Below are 26050 nucleotides of genomic sequence, written 5' to 3'. Positions count from 1 at the left end.
GACCTCGCGACCTGCGATAACGATACCGGTCAACGTATATTTGTGTGTGTATATTATGCTCATAAACGGACGAAGACAAAGATTATCGAATTTACATCGAGTATTTTTAGGATGTCAGACCAGCAAGAGTTACAGAAGAATAAATAAATCACAAACGGACAAACAAGCCGAGCGCAATCGATATGTATAATATATAGTGTATACCTATATAAGATGCGGGTATACCGGGCATTCCAACCTGTCAGCATGCATCCATTAGGTACTGATCTCGCCGTCAGCGACTTGTTTTTTTAATTGGCACCATGTAGATCACCTTAGAAAGGTAAAGTGTGAAAAATTCTCGAATTCATCCCAACACCGCAGCTCCTTGATAAACGCGATAGTCTTTTACAGTCCACACTGCAGTTTGGCAAGTTTTTTTATTCTAAATATCTTTTCACACCTAAGCTGTAACGAGATTTGGAATTTATAAGTGCGGAAGACCAGGATGCAATCGATATTTTAAATTATCGAGTCAAAGATTAACAATTGGCCGCAATTGTCGGAAACATGTGCAAATTTTCTCGTCTTATTTTTTCAGACACTTCACCTCGTACGACATATTGTATTTATTCGGCGAGAAAATCTAAGGTGGCGATGGTAATATAGTATACATGAAGCAGGCTAAGTTGACACGGAATGTACTATGTGTGTTTTCAACGTGAAACGTTTGTACTCGGTTCAGAGCTTTCATATCTTGGAGCAGAGGTTCGGACTTTTATAATATCATTTCGTCGTAGATTGTTTTAATTTCGCTTTGTTGTTTATCTCGCAAATAATAACCGACGCAAGATCTGACGCGCCAAAACTTCTTTCAACAAACAAATATCTTCCCTCCCATTCTTCTTCGCCGATGTTTTATTTCAGCCTGAAAACGACAACCTCCGTATAATCGTATTTTTAACGAATTGACGACCATGGGATTATGATTTTCCTTGTTTTCAAAATCAAACAACCATTCAAGCAGTTTGACGGTACGTACGTATGTACAATTATAGTACCGGAGGTCAGATCTCTGCGGCAGATCTATACAAAACAGGTACAACATGTGCAAAAAAATAAACCATGTACACTGCCACTTGTCATAACTCGGGTGATATTTGTTGCCGTGCAAATAGATATTGTTTGGATGAAAATTGCTTGATTCAAACGAGGTCATGCTACTAGCTGCGACGTGAAAATATTTTTAAAAAAAATTTCTCCATCCTGCTGCAGCTATTTTCTTTCTCGCCTTTTTTCTTACCTCGACCCCATACGTTTTCCTTCTCGTATAGGTACGTGCATATGTGCTACGTATGCAAATATCTTTATGCAAATTCAATCGCATAAATGTTTACACTCTGATAAAGTAAAGACTGTATGAATTTTGCGTTCGGGACATTGAGTCAGGCGATAATTACCGGCGAATACCAGCTGAAAAATTAAGAATCATCAATAAAAGTGTGAATAATATATTACGTTCAACATAAGTGCACAATGAGAAAAGAGTTTATTTACCGTTAACAAACGTATATTCGGATATGGTGGAATAAATTTTTTGTTATTATTATCAAATTTCAGTCGAGCTCAGTAATGATCTGGAAAATTTTTTTAACAATAAACAAATCGTATTTGACTCAATTAAAATTTATATCCCCATATCCAAATATACGTTCTTCAACAGTAAATGAACTCTGGTAGAAAAAAATATGGTACAGAAACCAGTTGATTGTATAATTAAGGCAACGATGGGAAGTGCTAACGAGCAATAAACGTAGACATGTTTGACACTTTTATTTGGCGTTGTACACAAAATAAACAATAAAATAAGCTGATGTTTCTTTTTTTTTTTTGATTTTCTTTTTCGTCTCTTCGTTTCGCACCTCGTGAATCCTGCGTGAGAGTTCAACTCCGTGCCTGTCAGATTGTCGCCGACCAATGGCAGAGCTCGTCTTGGCGCCGGACCCCCCGGCACGTGACCCATTCATGACGTATCGTCACTGACCCCACGCTGGGAGGCGTGCTGTGGAATATTGTTGTGTAGCGAATATAACCGCGTGATCAATAACAACCGCCTCTAACGACATAAGTAATATCTTTTCACCCCTCCGTGCCTTCGGATTCGAAACGTGACGTACGTTCGCGCTGACCGTACAACATCTCGGTCTTCCCTATCTCTCGTACGCGTTACATACCTATATGTGTAATTGATGAATATGGTACAGTGTGTATGAAGTATTATTATTGTTTCGTCAATCGTTAATATACACATATTGCATGTTTTTCACTTTTATGGGTAATGTACACAATGAGACTCTTCGCTGCTTCGTGCGCGTCACACACCCTATATTCGCTGTGCACAGCCAGTGTGTTATCGATAATTTTTGTTCTATCGCGTGTGTGCAAACTGAAAAAAAATCATTTATTATGATTACCAGAAGATTCTTGTGTCGTAATGAGTATCGTTAGAACAGCGGTTTGAATATCGTGGAAATTACGCTAACGTGGTATATTGCAGCATTGAACCTGTCCGTTTAAATACCTACTACTAATTAAATTTTTCACTCAGCCAAACCCTTAACGTCGATTTATTATTGTGCCATCGTCAAATTATCACAATAGTTACAAGGGAATGTGTTCCCAGCGACTGTAATTCAACTGAATGGTACAATAGATTTTCTGGCTAATTAACTGCGAAGCTTATTGCAATTTCGTACCCAGAACTAAATTTCTCGATTGTAGTGAGAACTGAAAATAATAATTAATAAATGTGTGCTATCGACAATTAGAAATTTTCCTCGGTACACGTATAACAAATTTGTCAAAGATAGTATTTCTTGTACACCTTCAACGGACTATGTATGAAATATGTTCTGTATCCGTACATTTTCAGTTGAACGGTTAAGTCACGCATACGAATTCGAATATACTCATGAACATATTATTTGTATATTATACGTACGTGAATTAAACCTTCTCATGTTCACAAAACTGCGTTAAGTGTACAAGTAATATGTACGTATTGTACATGCAGTATACGGTATTGGTATTGAATTTGAACACATAAATGTAATTATGGCGATTCAAATCTGATTTTTATTTCGATTGGAAACGGGGAATTTTTAGAGAAGTGAATCAAATTTGAAACTGTTATCGCACAGTTCCGGAAATAAAAGAAAACAATGCAATTCTCAAATGAAAAATGGAAAACATTGAAAATCGTGATGGGTTTCTCGGCGAAATATATAGTGAACCTTCATCTTCATACCGATGCTTCCAGGCTGTAGCAAAATGTCGAAAAACTCTCGCATCACACATCTAACCGATGTTCAAATTCTATTCTGAAACAATGATCGTTGCAAGAATACAAAGTCGTATAATCCACAGTCCATAATAACGAACTATTGGTATCCTTAAGAGGATGCCATAGCAGGCCATAGTCAGTCTTTACTGTCCGAGTAAAATGTCACTCTTTCTTGCTATTATCATTACCTATAAAGCACTAGTGTGAAAATGCCGCGTTCAGTGTAATTCTAAACGCAATAATAAACCCTATTCCCTCAATAAATGGTCATTCAATTACAGTAGCACATTTTTTTTGCTATTTGTATTCGGCGTTGCATGCAGAATTGCGCTGACTACGGCATTTTGACAACACTTGTTCGTAGTCAAAATAAACGACATTTGACGCGGTCGGTAAGGACTGACTATAGCATCCTCTTAATAATGTAAACATGTGAAATATCCGTTTTATCAAAATCTGACAAACTAGAGGGCGCCACTCATCAACCATTAGATCATCGAATTCGAATAAAATTAAAGTGGCCCTCGCGCGGTAACCGAGTATAAGGTCGTTACACAACCAGCATTCGGGTAAGAAGGAACCACGTGAAAATCATTCGATATACAAATTTTGTTTCCCCCGGTTTAATCGGTCATGACATGCTAGAATGTTCTGTTATCTGCAACAATCTATATGCCACCAATGAAATTCCCAGCAACTAAACATATTTTATTCAGCACTAACGAAAGATCACGCAAGATATGAGTAATAAAATCTCCTACCGAATATATACTGGTGTTCATCAGTTTCATATTGAATGGATTTTATCGTACTTGAGCTCAAAATAGAATAAATACCGATGCAAAAACACTCCTGTCCCACAGCCCAAGCCAACTTTTGACATCTTCGATTTATCGCATACATGCCAACTCACAGCCTATTTCGGAAACGTAGTTATCTTTTGGAAATTTCTACAATATTGCCTGTGATTACTGTATTTATTGATCAAAAACTTGAGACTTACTGATACGTCAATGCTAATCTTTTTTCATTGCACTATTTAAAGTGTTATCCCTACCGAATTACAAAACTTTACAATTCTAAATTCTGGCATCAGGCAGATGCTCGCTGATACCAAGACACTTCAATCTGCTAAATAGAGCCTGAAATGACATCAGAACATCGTTAGAACAGCTAGGAAAATTATTGTCAGACTTTTTCGATTTTTGGCTGTGGTTTTCAATCATACATGGCGCTGACTTGAAATTATGGTCAAGCATTTTCTGTTACAAAAATCAATCAAACAGCGTCTGATGGAATTGAGGATAGCGTTTTTCAAAACTGGCCCAATTTTAACAAGACGTATACAAAACTGAGGCTATCTTTCCGTCTTTACGATTTTCAAAACTGAAAACTTTTCATCTCAGAATCGATTTGCAGAACTGTCAGGAATGTAAAAAAAACATCTAGAGCATCGTAAAACCAATAGTTGAGAAAATACGAGGAATTTCTACAAAAAACGCCCTCCGTGATTGAATTACATCAATTATTTGTTCTACTTCCATACGATAGAAAATATATTAGAAGAATCCAAATAATTGTCTCCATCCATCTTTACCGTACCACCAGCGCCCTCTGCTGCCGACTCCAGACTACAACTCCTGATTCAGTAAAAAACCAAATGATGATATAGTAATTTGAGCTATTTGCGTCGATAAAAAAGGAATGCAACACCGTTGTAATCGTTGGCTACTCGTGGCTATTCGTTTCTGAAAGGACTCTTTCTTACCGTCGAGTCAGCAGCCCAACGGAATAGCCCGATGATGGTCGGTGGTGACCGAAGACGACCGAATTTCACCATCGTGTAGTCACACGAAAAAAATTGGTACCATTGGTGAAAAGTTCTTGCCAATATAGATGTATACATCTATACCCATACTGTAGTATGTACGTATATGTATATATACATATATATATATATGTTATAATTAAATAATCGTTCCGCTGCTCGTTTTTAATCGCAACAATATTTTCGACTGTTCAAAGGTGAAACCCATAAAACAAAGTGTGATTAAACCCGGATCGACTTTTCCCGAGTTATTTCATCTTATTCCGAAGGCTCATTTTGACGGTATGAGAAAGAAACGCACGCATTAAAAATTCCAACGTAATGCGAATAATGGATCGCATCCATTACGGAATACCTTAAAATAACAAACCACCGTGGCAACGGGAATTCTGATAATACTTGTCAGTCTCAGTTTTATCAAACACTCTGATGCGTTAGCACTCTGTTATATCCAGTTCATAAACTTATCTCAGTTAACCTATAAATTACCCTATGTTTGGCAACTCTGCGCTCTCTTCCTTGTCTCCAAAACAAAATCATTTCTCTCCGTTCGCTTACTGCTTCAAGCTTCAACCGTATACACGTGTCAACTTAATTATACATTGTCCAAATTTTTAAAATATCATATGTTAATATTTTTTAATGTTATTATCACGTATTTCTGAATCATTATTCTTAGTTTCACTACAATTGTACATTTCTTAATCTACCTCCAGCAAAGAATTTTTAACAATCTGCTGTCATCATATCCTAACACAGAGCCATGTACTACCATAATCCTTGTAAAGTTGCTTATCACCAAAATTCAGGTCACACCACATATATTACTCGTCTCCAAGTGAAAATTTACACAGTTTATTATTTTCCTAGAACAAACCTTGTATGTTGTTTCTAATCGGTGGTTTGTTTTCTTCCAAGATTACATGTATATAACACATATATAATATAAATTGACATATTAACAACCTTCTCTCGATCATGAATTTCTTGTCGCTCGTTACATTTTGTTAATTAATCTCAATTGATCGTTGAACAATGTGAATAAAGTTTCTAGACTTTAAATAGAATTTATATGATGCAAAAGAAAACCTGGGTGACGAAAACTGAATGAAACTTAGGAAACCCAAAACATAGTGCAACCTTTTTTATAGCAGTTCACTTTTATGGATAAAATTATCAACAAGATCAAGTTCTTTTTACACAATCAATCTGGCGGATAAATCAACCAACCTTCGTCATCAACATAACAGAACAAGTTTTCTTTTTACAAATTGAGAAACATGCACTATTTTATGTGAAAGAATAGATTGTGTCGTTCAAAACTGAAAATATGTTAATGTATATATGATCTGAACAAAGTACAAAAGCATTTCTGTATATCCAGTGACCTAGCATCACAAATTAATATCTGTATAACTAATGACACCGATAAATGTATTGAAAATAATAAATTATTTGAGCAGGTGAAACTTTTTCATTCCAGAGTTGAAGCAGCGGAGTTGGCAGTGTTGCTGTTAGATCATTTTCACAGCTAAGCTACTGTTGCGTCAATATATTTGAACTCAAATATAAAAAAATGGCTGGAGAACAGCAACAGTTTTTCCTTAAATGGAACGACTTCCAATCTAACATGGTATCGTCATTCAAACACCTCAGGGATGAAAAAAGCTTCACGGACGTCACCCTTGCGTGTGAAGGTCAAACTTGCAAAGCGCATAAAATGGTCCTCTCGGCGTGCAGCCCTTACTTTAAATCATTGCTAGAGGTGAGTTTAATTAATATCTATTAGTATACTATGCAACAATAAGTTAGTTATTCTTAGTCATTTTTAAATATCATGCACTTGTCTTTGATAGATACATTTAATTGCAATTGCATTGTGACCATGTGTACTTCTCCTTTGCTGAATTATGACACTCGAGTCACCACTCAATTTCAATCAATAAAAGTTGAAATCTTTGGCGCAGGAAAACCCATCAAAGCATCCGATAATAATTCTTAAGGATGTAGCATACAGCCACCTTCAGGCTATCCTAGAGTTCATGTATGCAGGTGAAGTAAACGTATCGCAGGACCAACTGCCGGCGTTTCTGAAAACTGCTGACAGACTAAAAGTCAAAGGCTTAGCCGAAGCTCCTGGCGCCATCAAAAGAGAAGGTTAAATCTCCTCGAATTAGTCACAGTAAGTGCTTACTTGTTTTTTTGTTTTTTTGTGTTTTTGTCTCACTTATAACTCGTCACAGACCAACAGTCACCGCAGCTGAAAGATATTCAAATTGCACATGACTATTGAATTTTCTTCCAGGTGTTTTTCGGAAGCATGCGGACTGAAAAAATTGTAATGTTACAAAGTGATTCGTAAGCACATACACAAGCATTATTGAAGTGTGTCTGGTTCATGACTAGAATCAACTTTACTTGTATATTGAAGTTTATTCATATTTTTGTTTTCCTTATTTTTAATTGCATTTACCTAGACAATTAATTATGGAGTACAAGTGAAATCGATGAAAGTTGTTCCGCCCTGAACCAGTGTGCTGCAGACTACCAAACTGATTATTTTTTTAAAATCGGAGTGCTACAGAGATACAAAGAAAACACAAATAATACTTAAATAACAGAGAAAAAATATTAAAAGAGAATAACAAATCACGATAGTTTAATATATTGTTGTCTGCGGCTATTTTGCAGATTAATTGAGAGATTAATTTTTTTTCTAAGATTATCTCACCATGTGTCGAAATAATTTATTTTCTGCTCTTGTCATCTGCATTCTTACCGCCTCTTCAGCATAAATTAAATTCTTCTTGTTCAATGAATACTTTACTCACAAATTCCACTATGAACTACGAAATTCGATATAAAATTATCGAATCCAATTAGGTAATCTTCTTATACTAATCTTCTAATAACAAGTTCAATAAGATAACCGGTGGCGGTTACAATACCATTCCTTTTAAAAGTATCTTCGACCTTTTTTGCTGTTAGTATCAGAATTTATCATACCTCAATATGATAGCAATCCGCGAATATGGAATGAGATTACTATCAATAAATTTGCAAAAAAGCCGAACTGTGTATAACGCTAAGCTTACCATGGGAAACAACATTACTTCTGATACTGGTCCACTTTTTGTAGCGGATTGTTCACAGTGTGTTCCGTCAACACGGAGGTGGAAAACAAGGGCAGTCAAACGTGACTCTTGTGACCTTGAGTGATTCATCTCATGGCTTGGCTACACTATCGTTTTTACTAAATTCAATTGAAAAGGTGTGAAACACCTACGTCAAACAAACCATACATTTAAGTAAACGATGGTGAAGAATCTGCCTCATATTAACGCTGCTTTGTTCATAAACGAATTAATAATATACCTTGAGTATAACCCTTTAGTTTTAGATGAAATGGCAGGTGAATCTGTACCGCAATAGTTTGGCTGCCCCTGAATTGAACTAACAATAAGCGAAGAAAGTGGCAGTGTCACTACTCTTGCTAACCTTGGTAATCCACTCAACCAAATGCCGCCAGTATTCTTGTGGCGTTTTTCACACTATTACTGGTAGACACCAAACTTATTTATGATAATAATATATTGTAGAATGGTTATTTCCAAGAACTGAAAAAAGTTAACTGTAACGTACATTTTTTACGAGCATAAAAAGGGGCATGAAAAGTAATGCAAGGACAAAGAAATGGTAGGACAATTTCGAAAAGAGTAACCCTCGTTATTTTGACCAAGTAGAATTGATGAGTAGAATTACAAATTGTAGAATTTTCATGGCACTCCTGCAGTAAAAAGTCTATCGTATATTATTTACATCATCACCCCGGTCTTCGTAGAAAAGACAGTAAATAGAACAGCGCTTTCTTTCCATCAGTATATTCTTAATACACCAAGAATATTTGATTAAAATTGTCCTTCACCGTCAAGGAAGGGGATTCTACAGTTGTAGCCCATAAAGTTACCTTGTAAGGCTTGGTGGCCACTTTTACAAAATATTCCGTACAACTAAAGCAGTTCTACATTATCCAATTGCGGAATATTTTATTCACTTTTACTACTCTCGGAATCCACGTAGATCTACTGAAAATTAACTACAGTATTACTTCAAATTCTTACCGTTGTTTTTTTAGAAAAATTTTTTACCGCACACACAGTGCTAATCATTAATACGTTAGGTCTCAAGATATCAAAAATCTCGCAAACAATCTGAAAGTAACTCTGTTTTAAACTTCCTTCCATCAACGAACTTTTTTCTCCTAATTTCACAAAGACGTAAGGTCAATGTCGAATTGATATCGATCCTATATGTCACTTGATGAATTTTGAATTTGCATAGAAGTTTAATTTCGTCAGCCTTGGTTACTTTGGAGTTTAAACGAATTTTCATAGAAGATTTCGCTCTTGGAGTAAGTATCAATATAAAGGCTTTGGTAATAATTACAAGTGAATGAAAGATATACCACAGTTCGTTAAAAAGACAAAACGTAGGAAATTATAATTTTTTGATTGATAATTTTAATGTCTATAAGAATAATTTTCATTAACGCTGTCCATAAATGGAAGGTCAAAAGACCAGTCTCTCAGTTGCTAGAAATTACATTACGTTTTTAATCGGGGTTTGTACGCTTTTTGGAACCCTGAATACCTGAAAATTTCCTGAATTTTTCGGGTTTACTAGGTTTTTCCTGTGCGTACGAACCCTGTTAATCTACTGCTTCTCTGCCACATTATGTAAAGAAACTCCAACAAATAACATTTTCTAATCAATACTTATGAATTACATACCTATACAATTTAATTTTAGTTAATTGTAATGAAATTTGTTTAGTTCCTACTTCCTACAGATACTGGGCATTTGGTGGTTTAACGTTAATCCAACGAGCAAGCATACATAATAATAATAATAAACAAATAATTGTAGATTAATCACTAGTGATGGAAAAGCATTTTGTACAATAGATCATTTTTTTACAAAGTATATCATATTACAATGATTTTTCTCATCAATTTTATCTGAAATTTAAAATACAAAAATTTTTCTCAATTCTCCCCCCCCCCCCTTCCCGGTGTTTTGTAATAATTTTCCATTGCTTTTCAGCTGTTAAACAATTACCATCCTGAAATCCAGAAGTTTAAAAAAACGACCAATTCAACAGTTGACTTGGGAGTGGGTTAGTTGTTAAGGTATTAGGATAAAATTCAACAATCAATTGACTTTTTTTATTACTCATCTGTAAGTTTACACTCGTGTATTTTGATCTGTTTTCTTACCGTAATAATCCCCTTTCCCTTATTATTATTATTATTACTGTAGCGTTACTTTTGCCGTCTTTGTGACTCGATGAGTACGATTATAATATGATGTTGATATAAAATAAATTGTGTAAATATAATATCACCGTTTCTATTTCAGTCCCCATATCTCTGATAATTGTCCCAACGAAAACGAAGATGCGTTTTCATACACTGCGGATAAACGTTTCATCAAAAGAATTTGATGATATTCGTTAAAAAGAAAGAAAATCTTTATTCATTATTATTAACATCACAATGCTGGTACATAATTGATTGAAAATAACGAGATGAAAGCAGTATTACGTGAACTGAATACACTTGCTTATCGTTAAAATTCAAAGATAAAAAAGATACGTATAAATATGTCAAATAATCCCGTAATTAATTATACTTAATTAAAAATACTGTTATGGCAAACCACCACATACAGAATAGTAATAATAATAATAATACGATTACTTAATACGATTCTGGAAAGTCACAAAACCAGTCCATTGGGTTAAGAAAAATAGAAAGAATCAATGTTGAAAATAGAGGTGAGTGAGTGTATGATACTATTTATCAATTAAATACACACTACAACATACCTAGTAGGTATTGATTTATACCCTTGAGCTACGATTGTTCAGCCATTACTATCAAATACTATTCATATTATTATGTATATACATACCTATGTATACGTCTGTATATTATGTATAATAATTTGTCGAAAAAGTGAAAGTTTTGAATTTTCATATGGTGAACTTTGCTATAGTTGAGTAATTGAAATGGTACACACTAGCCAACAAATGACTAACGATGTCGCAATATTTTATAATTCTACACTGTATATTGTGTATATATATAATATTATATGCATATTTTTTAAACTCACTATTTTCATACTGTTTTGATTATTGAGCTATGAGCATGAAAATTATAACAAGTGATATGAACTCAAGTAACAATATTAGGTCTTGTGCATTTCCGGGACACAATAAATTTACATCTATACATACTCGGTATGTGTTATTATACATCTTGCACTGTACATGGTACTTAATAGGACACGCGGAATTTTTCTCTGCCTTATATAATATCTATGTTTGGAGATGTGGACATCAGCGTCGTTTTGTCTCTAATACCGAGTCATCCAACTGTGCTTTATTTACTATACATCAGCAGGCGAAGTAGATTATCGAATTTGAGAATTAAACAATTTTCAAATGCTGAAAAGTGATGGTGATTGATGCCCAGCCGTCAGATTACCTACGTGAGTTTCCATTACTCAGAATATCGAAACGAATATCTTTCGGTTCACGGATGAAGTTATTAAATAGCGATCACTATTAATCTCAAACATTATACCAACGTATAACAATGCCAGTTGACTCCAAAACAATGAATACGCCAGATGATTCTACCAGTAAAATGAAGTGATATACGTGTTTAAAACATCTGTTCTCAATATGCATATGATTCGCGTCCGAATGAAATACCCAAATGATTTGTTCATCAATTTTTTGTACCATCGCCCTACTCGTGTATAACTTCTATATTCTAAAACTACGTATTATCCTTCGCGGAATGGATCACAGAGGCATTTTTTAATGATGGAATGTAGATTACTTATTAAAGCGAATACTTTGCTTTATCTATAGTCTACCTTTAGACAAACTGGACCATCATAGTTCGTCAAGAAGGTATAACAGAGGATAACAGGCTTGAAGCTGTGCTGGACAATGGGAAACTTGCCTTTCGCTTATAGTTAGAATAGTGAAAAAAATGTGCGTCCCCTGTCTGCATTGAGTATTTATCTAATTTCTATCATCTACAGAGACGTGTCGCGAGGTACAAAATACGTATTTCGTTATCGACCTCTACCATTCGAACTAGAAATGGACTAGAAATTGTACGATTTTGCGCCCCCTATATCATACCAAACCCTTCGGTACCTTCGCTAATCGCTAAAAGCAGCGCCTTTTCAAAGTGATCGTAACACTCGTAGTCAGGTAGGCACAGCTGATTGAAACTGCAAAAAGTACAAGGCATATATGAACCCATAACGGAATTAATCACAACTCAAGTTCTTTGAATTTGTAATTTACGATTAAGGAAGATGATTTGTGAAAAGCCGGTGCCTTACCATGTATGCGCAGTAGGTAGATTGGCAAATGTCGGTGCTGCTGTGATCTGAAATCTTGGACTAAGCTGTTGAAATCCACCAGGCGGTAACTGAGAACATCCGGTAGTAAACTGCAAAAGCCTGGCCATTTCTTCGCGTGTGAAATTGCTCACCGCTGTCCAAAACCAATCGAGAACTCGCAAGAATTCTGGTGAGCCACCATTAGCTATATGATGTGCTCGTAAGTCTGCTATATTGTATTCACCAGTTCCACAAAGAAGAAGCTAAAAGTGTATGGATCAGCGTTAGCTGCGATTGTACTTTACTGTGTCGGAACACAAGAAGAATAAACATTCATAAATTATTCACAAAAAGTTTGATCATATACCCATTGCAAAAACTCAAATGTTAGATTACTTACTACATTTTAGGGCTTACCTCGAGTTCGTTTTCGTCAAATATGCCGAGGAGATTGTCGGGAATGAGTTCATTAAGACCGCGCAGAAAGTGGTCAACTTCTTCACGTATAGAACTGGCCAAACGATGCTGCGCCAACGCGTCTAGGTATCGAAGTTTCGTTTCGTTTGTGACACGCGTCTTGCTTCCATTCGAGATCAGTTCGGCCACCTAGAAATAAAAATTATTGAAAATGATTGTACTAGGCCTACTTATAAAATTCAGTGCTATGAAAATGTGGTAAGCTTGTTACAGGATACCTTCAATAATTGACCACTTTTGTCATATTCTTCTTCTACAAAATACAACTCCATCTCTTCAACATCATTCTCTAAGATGTACTTGACTTTGCTGAGATATAGGTCTGGATCATCCTGTTCGAAATACTGAAAACAATATGAAAATTGGTGAGAAACGACGCTGCTATACATTCCATTACTCATACCATGTTAGAAAAGTCATGATTACTTTATAGTGAACTCGAAGGCCGATTATTTGTGCTAAGAAGGATCGTGTGAACCTTGCCCTCACTAGTTGTCGGTAAGATCCCCCGAGTGCTGACTCATACAGACACTTTCCGACGACTCGACCCGCAAATTCAAAGTGTTTTAGCTTGAGATGGGGCGGCCTTTTATTGTTTGGATGTACGAGTGCTTGTTGCGATTCGCCGAATGACGAAAATAATCCATTTCCGCTATCAAACAACGCTGCGCAAATCAGCTCAAACCACTCTCGTCGAACTCCTCCCCAATCCACACCTATGTTGAGAAGTAAACAATACAGATATTGTTATCATAAAAATGTATTATAAATCTCAGTATTGCGCAAACAAATGTTTAAACTTGCACCTTGTTCGCCCTGAAATGTGATTTCAAAATTTCTGCACCAGTCACTAACAGAAAATCCTTTAGTAGCTTTCATAGACTGTAAAAAATGAATATATTTTCATCAAAGTTTATGAGACAAAACAAGCCGATTCAAAAAATTATCATTAAAGTGATTGAAGCTACACAATAATTACTCATTCAATGAAGCAGAATAAATGATAGTGTGATGTTTCTTCAAGTTACAAACTATGTACTTACAGACTCGAGTAGTTTATCTCGTTGCACTTTCATTGATAATTTTTCATGATAATGTTTCTGATGATGTTTACGAACTTCATGGTAAAAGAAATCTTGTTTGTCTTTAAACGTTTCACTGCCACCAATATTCTTTAGTAAAAATTGCGTAAACGTTGCAGCGATTACATTACGACAGCGAGATATCAATTCTACCGGTGGTTGACAACCATCGTCAATAGAGAAAGCGTCGTATCCCAAATACTGATTATTTGACGTTTCAAAATGAAACTGAAATTATTTTTTAAATACATTAATGAAAGAACGAACGTATCTCATCAGCACATTCACACAATCTGCATATTATTCATGTAATTAACACATTAAAATTACCTTAGTCGACGGGCAAAGCCTGAAGGTAACGAGGCGCTTTGGAATAAATTTCAGGAGATACTCTTTAATGGTCAACTGTTTGGGAGAAACATAGCAGAAAACTTTTCTGGGCTTCAAGTAATGTTCTCCTTGCATCCCCATCAACTTTGCCTCATAGCAAATGTGTGGATTTTTTGAGGCGACATTTTTATGAACTAACGTTGCATCGCTGCCTGTTGGAAAAAAGTGACACATCGAGTTGATTTGTCTTCAAATGCCACTCCTCTACTATTTTCATACTTGTACAAGTTTGAAAAAATTTAATGTTTTATACTAGAAGCAACTCACGTACTGCTTAGAACTATAATGTCAAAGTCTCCGTTGTGGAGTTGTAGGCCAGCTAAGCTGACAGTGGCGTGATAACATCCCTCCTTAGGAAAACTAACACGCAAACAAATCCGCTGATTGGGACAATCGTATTCGAGTTGGACGTTGCAATCGACAACGGACCCCTCCTCAACTACACTACCAATCTAAATACACGAGGAATAAAAAATTATCAATTGAACATATTTTTCCTGATCAGATTGATGGTTACTTTTGGTATTTGATTAGCCACCATCGACAAACCAATATTTTACGTGCCTGACTAATTGCGACGTGATATCCAACCGTAGGATTATCTGTATTACTAAATATGCAAAGATTATCGTATTCGTCACGAGGTTCAATTGCCATTGAATGAGCCACGCCAGAAGTGCAGACAACTGTCGAGCTTTGACGAACAAAAACAGTTTTATTGGCGTCAGGTGGCCCTGAAAAAAGGTGAATGAAATTAGAAAATAGTTTCATCTTTTCTCGAGATACAACAAATGAAATTTGAATTGCAGCCAATTAGCAATGAATAGGTAGAAAGTTATGGCGAAACGTTTGTGATATTGTACCTGGAAGAAAATTTTTAACAAAGGGACTGCCGTGCACGTGACAAGAGCCGATAAGCACTGCTATACGATATTGGCCAGCATGTCGCACTGTGAATTTTACCACTGCAGCATTGGCAGCTTGCGGATCAGTTCCGCCCAATTCTATCAGTGTTGCCACTCTTCGTGCACCCTCCGTAACCTCCACAATCAAATTATCTTTGTCGCATATTGGATATGGCTGTCCATTACGCTGATAAAACTGTAAAATATGAGTAGAAGGTGAGTCATTCTCAGGTAGTTTCCAAATACCCTAACTCACTTAGTAACGATTTCATTGTGAACAATTTAAATTATTTAGATAATTGAGCTTTCGCAGTAATAATTGTGAAATTCAACGAACGAACAATAAAACTCACTTTGACTGTGAACGTCATGGTCTCTCCGACGAGCTGTGGTTCCTCCCATTGAAAATGGACACGGCAATTGCTGGGGAGGAGGTATTTCCCAGTAACATATTGCAAGAGGGAATGTTTTGCTTCTGGAGCTAAAGCAGGCTGCGTCATAGCTGCTAATGTTACTAAGCCTGCGACTGAGACGGAAACCACCAGCATACCGCCTATTTTTGTAAAGTAAATAAACAGGGAAAATAGACGAAAATATGTTATAGATGGGGGAAACAAGTTTCTACATATGTAATGCAGCGAACGGGTAGTTCAAATGTTATTACTTCAGTTTACTCTGTTGCTATTGCCATTGACAATTTTTAAGGAGTAGAGTGTTGGTTGACGATGGTGAATGTGTAAAACTAGATTCAATGGACAGTGAGATATCAACTTGATACAGAAATAACTTTAACGTGAGCGAATTTGCATTTTCTCAATTTTTCCTCTAACTGGTTTTCTTACATCATATGAGTTATAAATTTTTCTACAATACCCCAAGTCCAGGCATCTTGATGTTGACTATTTTTTACTACAGAACTCCAAAGATCTGCCTTCAAAACTGCCAAGTCTTCCTTAGAAGTTGGAAGTTCTTGACGAGCCTGAGTCCATTTCGATAGTTCTTTACCAAGCACGGCTTGTGCGGCATGATCTTCAACCCAGTATACGTCTTCCAAGGAAATAACTTCCATCTGAACTAATCTGTGACAGATATTGCGTACAGCATCATTGCACTGTATGCTAAAATCTTGAGTTACAGATATTTCCAGTGCTGATAAAAGCACGAGTTCTTACTTCTGATAATGATTATGAAGTCCATGCTCTGTCAGCCACTGGTGTAAGACGAGACGTTGTTGCAAAAGACGCGCTGCACGCTGAAGACGCTCCCAATCATGGTGGGGTAGCTCCGGCAGTGCCTCAACTTCTGCGCAATTCGCGAGACTTGAGATACCTGTGAGAAATTTCAAGTCTTTATTATTACGACTTGTACTTGTTGAACAATATAAGTTTTATTCTCACTAAATGATAATACAGGCAGAAAATGAGCCTCCCCTTTTGAAATAAAAAAAAACAAAGAGATTAGGGACTTATTACATATATGTGATTTAGTTGTGTTTCAACGCTGTCTACATAGTTGTAGTGGTATGGTATTTCAGGAATAGCTGTTATCTCAAACAGCAGAAGGATATCGTGTAGATTAAATTCTTTTCCTGTCTCGTAACTTCCTGTTGTGGAGCATATATACATACTTCCTCCTACCAAACAATTCGTCAAGTCTGCTTCAGTTGCCTGACATAATTCAAGATGCACGGTCTTCTGGGATTACTTGCTTTTGCGTGCTATATAATAATTGCAGCAACAGAGTGCTCAACATCCAAATATAGAGAAGGTGAGACCTACATCAAGATAATGTGCGATGAAAGTATTTTCAAGTATTTACAGTTCAGTGCTTATAATTAATAGTTGGATTCTAAATTTGTCTGAGCGTTTGAAGGCAAGAATCAATTGAGATAACATTGATGAGTAAAGTGCATGGTATTTCATATTGAAAGTTTCTGAAATATGTAAAAAAAAATTATCATTAAAAATGTATTTTGCCTATTATTGCAGGGCCAAGAGATTGGTTAAGATGCAGTAATGCCAGTATCGAAGAGGTAAAATCTAAGCTGCAATGGAATCTGATGAAAATTGCAATTTCGGAATCTATGATATCTGAGATCCCTGATCGCTCTTTTGCCGTGAACTCAACGACTCTGGAGATGCTGAATTTTCACTCTTGTGGCATACATCGTATTGGAAATGAAGCCTTCCTGGGTTTAGGATCATTGAAAGAATTGAGCCTGTCCTACAACAAAATAACCCAATTAAGCGCTGCTTGGCTTAGCCATCTGACATCCCTGGAAAGACTAGATCTATCTTTTAACATGATAACGTACATCGATCCGCAGAGTTATCTCAATCTATGGAATCTTCAGAGACTGGACATCAATGATAATCAATTGAAACAGATACCGATGCTAAACTTTGAGCGTATGCAGCGGCTCAAGATAATACGTATTCAAGAAAATCCACTGACGTACTTGAACCGAGCTAAGGTAGACATTTCCATACTACATAACGTGAAAATTAGGCCAAATCAATACTAAATCCTTTCTAATTATAATAGATTCTTTTGCTGCATAGATAAAAATGATAAGTAAATCAGCATAGGTATGCCCCTTTTTCGAAGAAAAGCTAAAAGATTCTCTTTCCACCCATCCATCTCCTCAATTGAAAACACTCTTTTTACAATCAAAGACATTTTTCACAGCATATAATCGTGTGATGACTTATCTGCATTTCTACAGACCTGACGTACTTTGTTCTAGCTAACGCTTTGGCTGAACGATCATAAAGTCAATTACGCAACACGAGATGACGATTTTATATGGTTCGACAGTGTTCTACACAGTTGCTTGATCGATCTACCACAAACCGGAGAGCTGGATAGAAAAATGAACACTTGCGTTACGATGAACATGTTTGAACAGCTAACTTCCATTCTAGCAACTTCCCCTTCAATTCGTGATTCTACCCAAGTATGTTATGGACAAACGAGAAATCTGATAGATTGCTTCAAGAAGATAAACATTCGAACCAATGGTAACATATTGTTGAATTTACTCTCCACTATAAATGATGTGGCAAAAATAGGAACAGCTTAGGTAAAATGGATGATTTTTGAGGCATGTGAAGGACAAGATAGGATAACGAAAAGACATAAATGTTAAACTTATCACGTTGCATGCGTGAAATATTGTAATCTATGGACTGTACTTAATTATGTGCAGGTAAAATTAAGGTTATTACTTATAATGATGTGAATCATTACTAATGCAATAGTCGATTGTACATTATACATATTACTGACAAGAATATCCCCAGTTTATATAATGTTTATCCAGAAGCTTATAATACACCTTAAATTCATAAATCATAAATAATAAAATTGCGAAGAATATGCAAATCACATTGTTGGTAATTGATTCATTTGAGTTCAGCCCGCTTATACTCACCGGATGTTGCACTACCACTTGGACGTAACGACATACCGATGGACGATATTTCGTGGTCGAAATAATCGTTGTTTAGTTTTTCAGTATCCTTGCTTTCCACGCTCTTGTCCGGCATGATAAGAACTAATTTTCAAATTTCTACTTGTTTACGAATCACCTATACCAGCATGCAAGTCCTGCATCTTTCATCGGAGGAAGATAAAGTAGTGAAAGTAAAAATTTGTAGACCGAAGGAATTTTTCGTGGCAGAGAAATTTGTTTGTTTTTGAAATTTGAATCAAGCACAGCATAAAAATCGGATATCAGTAGAACCGAGATGAACTAACTGTAATGTAAGATATGTTTTAACAGTAAGGGGTGAAAAAAATTTCGAAAATTATTGATCTCAGTTAGCAGAGTTTTTTGTCTTCAAGTTGAAGTTTATACTCCGGATTTAAATGGCTTAACGTATATTTTGAACAATTAAGGGATTTAATTACGAGATGACTTTTAACTGAAAGCAACAAAAGCTCACCTCAATCAATAGTTTGGATCGATTCGTACTTGACTTGAATGACATCCAATTGAATATAATTAATTCATTTGAATCATGAATTTATATTTCATTCAATTGAATATCCCGTACTGAGCTAGAGAAACATATTGGCTTTCGAATAATTTCCGTTATCTAAATTGACAACATTTTTCACGATCCCAATTAAATAAACTCGTTTGGATTTAAAAACACGCTTGAATTTATGGACGGATGCTCAAATAACTATATATTCTATTGGGCAGAACTTTTAGTCTGGTGAATGAAGAGCTGATTGTTTCTAAATAAATTCGATTAATACCTCGAAATAAACGAGAAAACAGCCGAACAGCATCGCTTATAACTAGTGCGATTTGTTTTAATCATCTGATCAGCGTGTGTGTGTCATTGAATTTGCCAACTATTTTGAGGAATTCAAAGGAAAGCGCGGCAAGTAGAAAATTCGAACACTATTTTACCAAATAATCATCTACGTCATAAATTTCTATTACTATAAAAGTAGTTGGGGTGACACAGCAACGTTGTTTCAAATCAACGAATCCGACGCGGTTAACGTTTGAATCTGAACAAATATATAATTATAAAATATCTGAGAATTGAGTCAATGGAAAGTGTGAATTTGTGGTAACGTCATGTGACTCGGTCCAATCATTAGTCTATGGATTTCAAATATCGACTAGATAATCGATGTCGACCAGATATGGCTACCAAGCTAAAAATAATCGATGCATCGATTAATCGAGTCGAAGAAAATAATCGGACTCGACTCGATTGAATCGGTAGAAATTAATCAATTAATCGATTATTTCTTATTTTTTTGAGACGGTGAATTTGAAACCAAAATTTCGTAAATTTAAGTATGTAGTCTTAATAGCGGAAAATTTTTGTGATGATATATAGTTTCATTGGAAATATTTAATTTTGAAATTAAAGTGAAAATATTCATTTATCTTTCACTTGTCATATCAAATATAGGTACTTAGTAAGTAAGACGATGTTAATAATTGATACTTTAATCACATAAATTGAAGTTTTATTGCGTCGTTCATGGGAATGAGAAGCAAAAACCGATTGTGAGGAAAAATAATCTGTCGAGTCGGTCTACTGATCGAGTTTGAAAAATAATCGATTGTACTCGATTAATCGGGAAAAAATAATCGATTTAATCGAATAATCGAAAATTGATTATTTTTGGTTATTCTTACTGTAGAATTCTTTGACCGCGACGAATTCGTTTCCTCGACGGGAAACTGCAGGCAGATATGCCTTGCGTGGCGCAAGTGACGCATTATTATACGGATGGCACGTATGCACGCGTGATTATTATGCATACGATTGAAAATGCAAATTTGGTAAATCGCGTGTACGTATGCGCATATTCATGTGGTTTAAATCGACCTTCGGCGAATTTCCACCCCACATACCCACCCCTCCTTGACTCGCCAACCCTCGGCCTCTTTTGCTTGCAAGTTTGAATTAACGATCTGACTCGACGTATATTCGTGTGGGATAAGTACGTGAGCGCGTGTATAATTATCCATACATATAGGTGTGCACCCTGTCCATGTAACACACCACACGTATATAAAATAAAGTTGCGTTATCAAGTCGTTATATCGGTTATATCGATCTAGTTTTTTCCCCGACAACAAAGTGTACGATGTATACAGCTATTTCTTTGCGTGTTGGTAATTTTCTCTTATCACGAATGAAAAACATCCTCCGCATCTTATATACATTAAATCGACACGCGAAAGTCGTAAATTCAGATTTCCGGTTTATGATGCAGGGAAAAAGATATCAATCTCTCGATATAACCCTATTCAACTTCCTGCCAACGGTTTCTTTTTCAAATACCGTTCGCTTCGAATGAGTTCGAAATTGAAACGCGAGCGCGATGTATACACAATTACAAGTAAAGTAGGTCATGCACAAATATCACATACAAAATTACGGAACGAAAAGTTCTGGGATATTGAAGAAGCAAAGGTTATTACTTCGCGTATATTACGTTGCGTATCGAAATCAAAACCATAAACGTTATAGACAATAATGTAAAACTGAATGTGAGAGAAATAAAAACTGAGCTCTCTTAAAACAATTTTGCTCTCGCGAGGCAGCGTCGGTAGTAAATAAAAATGTGATTGTTCTTTCGGCGCAAGTGGGAAGTTTTTTCTTTTTTTTTCCTGTGCCCTACCTACTCGTTTAATTTCTCTACCGACGACATAGAGAGAGGTGGGGGTTGATTGGACGAAACGGCAGGGATGAATTGAACCGGGGATGATCAGCAGGGCAGCATTTTAATTTCCTCTCCCGCTGTTTTACCAGCTACGGGAATGGAAATAACGATAAAAAAGACTTGCCGTTTAAATATAATAAAGATAGGTATACGGCTCAATTGTACAACTGGAAACTTTGCAGTTGTACCTAGTAGATCTCAAATAATGCTCAAGTTTCATTCAAAGTAAACTGAAGAACAGGGGGAAAAAAATATCGTTTAAAACTAGATGTAGAAACCGGATGTTGGATAATTTACAAATGTTTCGGGGTTTGTTTCGAAGAAATGATAAATCGAAAAGAACAAATATTTCACCGTATTAATACTTTCGATAACTTATGTACGTACACATTTGCGAAGTACAGCTTTGAATGAATAAATAAATAAATGCTTTTAAAAAGTTTTATTTACGACGAATGGAATATGGCATGGTAAGATATAAACCTCGTTGAGACATCGTCAAAAATTATTTGACCGCGGTTTCTTTTCGATAAGCGATGTTAACGGTTTGACAAAAATCTCATTAACACAGCGAAAATTATCAACTTCCGCACGATAATTAATGTCTAATTTGTAAGCTTTGAGGGGCATAATGTAATCTACGACGTGATTGCGGAGATTGAGATTGATTCTACTGTCGTATCAGGCGCGGAGAACTAATACAAAACGCGGGTAGCGCGAAGAGCAACGAGCGGACTGAAGAGCAGGAACACGACTAGCGACTACCACCGACTAACGGCGACTGAGACTGAGACCGAGGGCCTGCAGGTGCTCAGGGTGCTCTGGATAGGCGAATAACACGCCGCCGTGCAATAACGCTATGGTAACGGCCCTCGAGGAGTACACTCGTCGAACACCGCGCAGTGACATTGCCGCATAACCACGCAGAACAGCACACCTTAGGCAGGCTGCCCAGCCGACCCGAGGCGACCCCGTCCGACCTCGGCCGACCTTTACACTCTGCCAAAGGCTGCCAAGGCGCAGGGACAACTTTTCGGCTATAATTATGCGGGTTGACCTCGCCGATTACATCCGATTAAACGCAAATTATGCGCACCCAATTTTGGTCTCCTCGTCGGCTGTTCGAAATGGAAATAAAATAGATGAAACGCTTGCGCGCTTGCAAGTGCAAATACCTATAGTCAGTCATTGTTTGTAATAGATGAAAATGCGTTTTGGAATGCCGGTCGAATATGAACGGGAATTTTCATCTTCCCAATATGCGCGGATATTTGTTTACGCTTGAACGCGGCCCGGATTAACGATTGTGAAGAAAGAATCGACGATGGACGTACAACTCGGTGCACAGAGAGGCGTTCTCAGACATAGATTGGAAATTGGATACTAGCCAAATTGGAGAACGGACAAGTTCGATGTACACAATAATACACATCTATACGTGCTATGATCGTATCGAATAATGAGTTGATTAGCTTTGCGATAATAGAAACCTCGAGAAACCCCGAACCGCTAATAAATCACCTGTAGATGAAGCCGTCACTAACCGAACGATATTGCATTATGACTTATGCAATATCTAATCACTATGATCGTTTAATTACTGTACCATTAAAAACCGCTTAGGACATGGGCCGCTGATAGGGGGGACCAGGCCGAGTCATGCATTATATAACGTGTAATAAGCCTCCCATATATGTGGATCGAATAGTTCGTATTTTTTGAGCGAAAAATTTTCCAAATGCTTCGAGTTCCGGGAAAGATCAATAATTATACACGGTTAGAAAAAAATATCCCAGCAGGTCCACTAAAATTTTTGGGTTGATTTAACCTTTTGTTAATGTATTAATAAGTGAAAAAAAAGTAAAAAATACAAATGTAAATTTTTTTTTTTTATATTTTGTCATATTCACTAACAGAAATGTAAGAAATAACACATATATAAAGTGGACTTGCTGGGACATTATGTTTGGTTAAATTTTTTTAACAGTGCGTCTGTTTGTAGTATAAGACGGTTGCTTCTGTGTGGCAAATTTCAACCACAGTTTTTCGAAATAACGGGAAATAAGTCTTGTCAATTATTATATGTAACCGCCTTCAATTCCCGAAATCCACGGGTTATACTCGGTAATCTTTGGAGTTGTCTCTGCGTTTATTTTGAATGAATCAACTTGTGTTTTTCCGACAATGGGCAGACCGTATAGGGATGGGTATTTTTGTTTTCGCTATTTAGATAGATCAGAGACTTTACGATCTGTATGGGTAGCGAAAACCATCTGTCCGTCTCTCGGAAAAACAAGCTGCTGGTATGAATAGATAATTTGTCATATCAAGAAGTGTAAGCTGCTATTTTTCACGCAATACAGATCAGAATGGCAAAATGAAAGCAGCGCGCGAGTCTTTATTTATCCTTTGAAGGCCGCTTATGTTTCGAACGCTTTGCAGTTTCGCCTAAAAAGAACGTTACAGCTAGTAAATCAAGACATAGAATTAAATCATACCTATTTCGTCATTTCTATAAAGGTTAATCGTGAGCTTTTGCGGTAAATGAAATCCTTTGTGAGTTGATTATTTGACGAACGGTTGCTGCATTTTATCCTCGAATCATTTATCTAATGCTACATTTAATTGATTAGAAAATAAACTATAGACATCGTGAATAATCAGATTATTATCGATCAAAAATTAAATTATATCAAAAAAGACAAAAATCTGCACAGATTCATAATCTTGTTCGCACACTCAGTCAAGTTACCTTTTTTTTTGAAGAGCGATCTGTACTGCTTGAGCCCAATGTCTGCCAGCCATTGATCCGCCTCAGTAATTTCGCCATTATTGCTAGTTCCCGCCGCCAGCAAGAGTAGCTTACCAAGAGAAAGAATCATCGACAATGCCAGGAATACTCCTGACAATACCGTCGACCAGCGAGCCATCTTCACACCCGATAGCCGCCAGTGTGTCCTAAAGTGTTTTCTGCATATGCGAAGAACACGAACTCAGTACAATGCAATGATCCTCACAAGCAAAAAATGATTAAAATACTTTTACTTTCATGGGATCGATGTAAAAAATTTTAATAGATTGGCATAACGATCTTAACCAACTAATTTTTATGTGAAATAAGCAGCTAAGCTAAATCTATTTTAGAAAATTCGTAGAGCTAAAAAATACCAGAGATGAAGGGCAGAAAAGCAAAGTTTGCGCAAAGCAAAAGATGAGTATTGAAAATTCTTAGTTCGATGCCTTTTAGCTCTATTGTTGTCTGCAGTGTTTATTTACCAAAACATAAGCCATAATTTATAAAATTGACGTGCAAAATCTATGACTGGAAATAAAAAAAAATTTTACGATAACTTGATTTTTTCCTCTTTCATGTTGTTGATAATTTAGCCTTTTAAATTATTTATAATTATAATTTTTGCAGTTAAATTCAAATTTAGTTACAATGTTCAAATTGCTTTACTTACACAATTCTTTAGTTTGACACTTTATTAAATAAATTGTACATAAAATACCTTCTCAAGAATAAGAAACAAGGAAATAAGGCTCATATTATGAAAAATAAGTGAGGGTAAAATCAAATAAAATTCGAAAGTTCAGCATACCGACGATTGTTTATTGCTGTTCTCGGGATTTCTGTTATTCTTGTTAGTTTTAGCTACGGCAGGCTTAGGTTGGGTGATTTTGAGGTTATGACGATGACAGACAGGTAAGAGGCGTGCATGATAAAATATACATACATATCAGATAGAAACAACGTGCAGGTGAGATGAAATGTGACTGTTTGTGTTGATGGCGTTGTTGCTCAATGTTTATTGCGTAAACCAATATCAGTTTGACAGGTTAAGAAGTAGTGTTTGTAAACAAATCAATAAGCAATGATGCTCATACACAGAGGTATAGGACTGATTATATTACTTCCTACGGAGACAGACTGACCACATTTTATTTATCTGAAATGGTATTTATTATATTCGGGAAAACGCGGCATGCCGACATTCTTTGTACATCCTGATCTCGGCCCTCTCCCCAAGTCTACCTCACAATTATTACACGAATACACCGGGCTACGTAAAGTGATTTTTAATCATCACGATTGGTTACAGCATAGCGGTATAAGAATAGAGGGCTGAAGGGGGTTCGGCAAGTGTTCCCTAACTAGAAAGAAACAGAGAATGAAAGCCGTCTACCCTTCTCTCTTTACTGGCGCATGCGCAGTCGTCCGCTTTCCGCCAGCCTCTTGTCGAAGCATGCATGATTTATTATTTTAAATTATTTCCGAAACATAATCTTCTAAACTTTTGTCTGCGAACTAGCTGTACAAACTAATCTGCTGCTGCCGCTCACCGAGTCAAATGTTTGTAATCGTCGAGCGCATACGCCAGCTTTCATCTTTCTACTCTTTCATTCGAATTCA

At 36.3% G+C, this 26050-nt stretch overlaps 3 protein-coding genes across 21 annotated transcripts; 2 read left to right on the top strand and 1 right to left on the bottom strand.

Annotated features, from left to right (window-relative positions):
• The first annotated feature begins 5123 nt into the window (after positions 1–5123).
• LOC107227871 (longitudinals lacking protein-like) lies at positions 5124–10548 on the top strand. 5 transcript variants are annotated; one of them, XM_015669148.2, is made up of 5 exons: positions 5124–5248; positions 5348–5432; positions 6634–6915; positions 7118–7332; positions 7456–10548. In XM_015669148.2, the coding sequence occupies exons 3-4, from the start codon at positions 6727–6729 to the stop codon at positions 7310–7312; spliced, it is 384 nt and encodes a 127-aa protein (XP_015524634.1). In that variant the 5' UTR covers positions 5124–5248; positions 5348–5432; positions 6634–6726; the 3' UTR covers positions 7313–7332; positions 7456–10548. The 5 variants fall into 5 exon arrangements, with proteins under 5 accessions (XP_015524634.1, XP_015524632.1, XP_015524631.1 ...); XM_015669146.2 differs by lacking the exon at positions 5124–5248 and having other exon boundaries at positions 5268–5432; positions 8290–10548; XM_015669145.2 differs by lacking the exon at positions 5124–5248 and having other exon boundaries at positions 5269–5432; positions 10254–10548.
• LOC107227867 (apoptosis-resistant E3 ubiquitin protein ligase 1) lies at positions 8810–25978 on the bottom strand. 15 transcript variants are annotated; one of them, XM_046735702.1, is made up of 17 exons: positions 20603–22016; positions 19380–19412; positions 18866–18968; positions 16605–16761; positions 16306–16511; positions 15786–15985; positions 15391–15628; positions 15092–15261; positions 14799–14979; positions 14468–14679; positions 14099–14365; positions 13862–13937; positions 13482–13771; positions 13274–13399; positions 12996–13184; positions 12579–12841; positions 8810–12464 (listed from the first exon to the last, which is right to left on the bottom strand). In XM_046735702.1, the coding sequence occupies exons 1-17, from the start codon at positions 20726–20728 to the stop codon at positions 12362–12364; spliced, it is 2940 nt and encodes a 979-aa protein (XP_046591658.1). In that variant the 5' UTR covers positions 20729–22016; the 3' UTR covers positions 8810–12361. The 15 variants fall into 15 exon arrangements, with proteins under 15 accessions (XP_046591658.1, XP_015524623.1, XP_046591660.1 ...); XM_015669137.2 differs by lacking the exons at positions 18866–18968; positions 19380–19412; positions 20603–22016 and adding exons at positions 24389–24606; positions 25239–25978; XM_046735704.1 differs by lacking the exons at positions 18866–18968; positions 19380–19412; positions 20603–22016 and adding exons at positions 24389–24606; positions 25374–25978.
• On the top strand, positions 17069–18819 carry LOC107227868 (leucine-rich repeat-containing protein 15). Its single transcript, XM_015669138.2, has 3 exons — positions 17069–17199; positions 17421–17905; positions 18179–18819. Exons 1-3 carry the CDS (start codon positions 17115–17117, stop codon positions 18512–18514), a joined length of 906 nt encoding a protein of 301 aa, XP_015524624.2. The 5' UTR covers positions 17069–17114; the 3' UTR covers positions 18515–18819.
• Positions 25979–26050: the final 72 nt, after the last annotated feature.

This window comes from Neodiprion lecontei, chromosome 3 (assembly GCF_021901455.1).
Source record: "Neodiprion lecontei isolate iyNeoLeco1 chromosome 3, iyNeoLeco1.1, whole genome shotgun sequence".
Taxonomy (NCBI): domain Eukaryota; kingdom Metazoa; phylum Arthropoda; class Insecta; order Hymenoptera; family Diprionidae; genus Neodiprion; species Neodiprion lecontei.
This window is presented reverse-complemented; position numbering and strand designations above follow the sequence as displayed.